Source organism: Phyllostomus discolor, chromosome 7, assembly GCF_004126475.2.
Source record: "Phyllostomus discolor isolate MPI-MPIP mPhyDis1 chromosome 7, mPhyDis1.pri.v3, whole genome shotgun sequence".
NCBI classification, from domain to species: domain Eukaryota; kingdom Metazoa; phylum Chordata; class Mammalia; order Chiroptera; family Phyllostomidae; genus Phyllostomus; species Phyllostomus discolor.
The window spans coordinates 127,184,311-127,186,292 of record NC_040909.2 but is presented as its reverse complement, the minus strand read 5'-3'; the positions used below and the strand labels follow the sequence as shown (position 1 = coordinate 127,186,292).

At 43.4% G+C, this 1,982-nt stretch overlaps 1 protein-coding gene across 1 annotated transcript; it reads right to left on the bottom strand.

Moving 5' to 3' along the window:
• LOC114514844 (thymosin beta-4-like) lies at positions 1-324 on the bottom strand. Its single transcript, XM_028534052.2, has one exon. The coding sequence runs from the start codon at positions 322-324 to the stop codon at positions 190-192; it is 135 nt and encodes a 44-aa protein (XP_028389853.1). The 3' UTR covers positions 1-189.
• Between the last annotated feature and the right edge of the window lie 1,658 nt (positions 325-1,982).

Below are 1,982 nucleotides of genomic sequence, written 5' to 3'. Positions count from 1 at the left end.
CCTACCAGCCAGCCAGTCAGGCGGATGGGAGAGGCAGGAGTGGCCTTCATAGTCAGCAGTTCTCTGATGTGAGAAGGGGCAGCACAGCCTTTTAAACTGATCCAATCTCTTTGCATCTTACAAAATCAAACAGCTAAAAGAAGTAAATGCTTGCGGAATGTAGAGTGCATATTGATGGTGCGGGCCTCATTACGATTCGCCTGCTTGCTTCTCCTGTCCAATCATTTCTTTGGAAGGCAGTGGATTTTTCTCTTGCACTTCTGTCTTCTTCAATTTTGAATTATTGAATTTCTTAATCTTGGCCGTATCAGATTTGTCAGACATGGCTGTGGAGGAAGTGGAGCGAGGTATGCGAAGGAGTGTGAGCTGCTCAGTGTCTGGCCTTCTTTTCTCTTTGTAAGCAATAGTACCATTGCTTTCTTACAGTCCTATTTCTGAGTAATTGCCCTGACATTTTAGGGTTTTAAAAGGCCTATGAGATTGATCATTAGTTGGAAATTAAGAAGAACTCTAAAAGCTTTGCTTCGTCTGCTCTGTTTCCTTATTTACAACATTCTTTGATGAGGTTAAGAAAGCTCCTATGCAGGAAGGAGGCACTAAAATATCAATCATAGAAACATAATAATTTCAGAGTCAAAAGAAACATTGAGCATAATTTGAGCCTAACACCAACATCTGAGACAAAAATAAAATAAAAAATTGAAGCTCAGACAAAAACAGGGGCTGGCAAAGGATAGTTTGTAATCACAGGACTAGATCACTTCTGTGGAGAATTGGGAATTAAAGGCCAGAGGAACAAGGTAACCTGTACAATCCTTTCATAGCTGAGGTTCTTCAAGCCAATGTGGGCCATGCTCTTTTGTGAGCCTAACTCATGGCTTGGGTGTCCAAGGTCAGAACTCTGAAAGCAGTGTACAAAAACAACATTAAGCCAGTGCTTTGGGAAAAAAGAACACCAAAAGGTCTGGTCTAGGAGTTGTGGAAGGAGAGCCAGTGAAAGCAATGGGGATGTGGTTTGAGGGACAGACAAGAGTTTTAGTTGTTCAGAGCTCGCTATTAGGCAAATGGGTTTCTTAAAGATACCTAACCCTCTGTTTTCATTTTTGCAAAACAAACAGAAAAGTTCTCAGATTAAAAAAAAAAATTCAAGGAACCATATGCCATGGACACAGCTCTCTGGACACTTAGCAGAGGACACAGCATTCTGGAACACCTAATTGAGTACCCCGCGATCCTTACAACACAGAGGAGGGTCCCTGGCAACCTGCCCCCATTACAGAGCTTGTGCTCAAACTTTAGGCTTCCCCAGGGCTGGCCAGGATGGTTTTCATTTAGACCTGGTTGGGCCCCCCAAGTTGAAGTCTTGGAGATCGCTTCTGAATCAACTCTGTCATGCAATACTTGGGGTGCCAGATTTGAGGGGGGGGGGGAAGCAAAACATGAAACACTCTTAAAGTCCAGAAATGATTGGCTCAGCCTGTGCACATAATAAAAAATAACAAAGAGGAAAAAAGTGTGTGTGTTCTTATAAAACGTGGAGTTGGTGCTTTAATTTATTATTAAACGTTGGTGTCAAACCTCAGTCACAGCTGTTGCTAAATGCATCCTGAGAAAGAGCTGGGAGGTACCGGTAAGTGCCTACGTTGGGATTGCGTGAATTAAATTGCTGTTGGACAAAGTTGTGGATTTAAAAACCCAGCCTAATTACCCAGGCAGGGCAGCCTGACCACTGGCTATCTTCAAGAGAAAGACTAGATTCCACATTCAGTTTAGTAACTTAAGCCACCCTGGGTGTCCAGTCTCTGCTGACAACCCACACTCAGAACAGGCTGTCCTCGGGCTTAGTCTGCAGAACTTGAGAGGAAAGGGAGGTGAGGAGAAATTTCTGTCTGCCCTTTAAAAGTTCAGCTGAGCTCAGGCCTTAAAAGACAGAGGAAAGATTCCCATGTACTTGTTCCTGACATTCTCTGCAACTCAAGTGT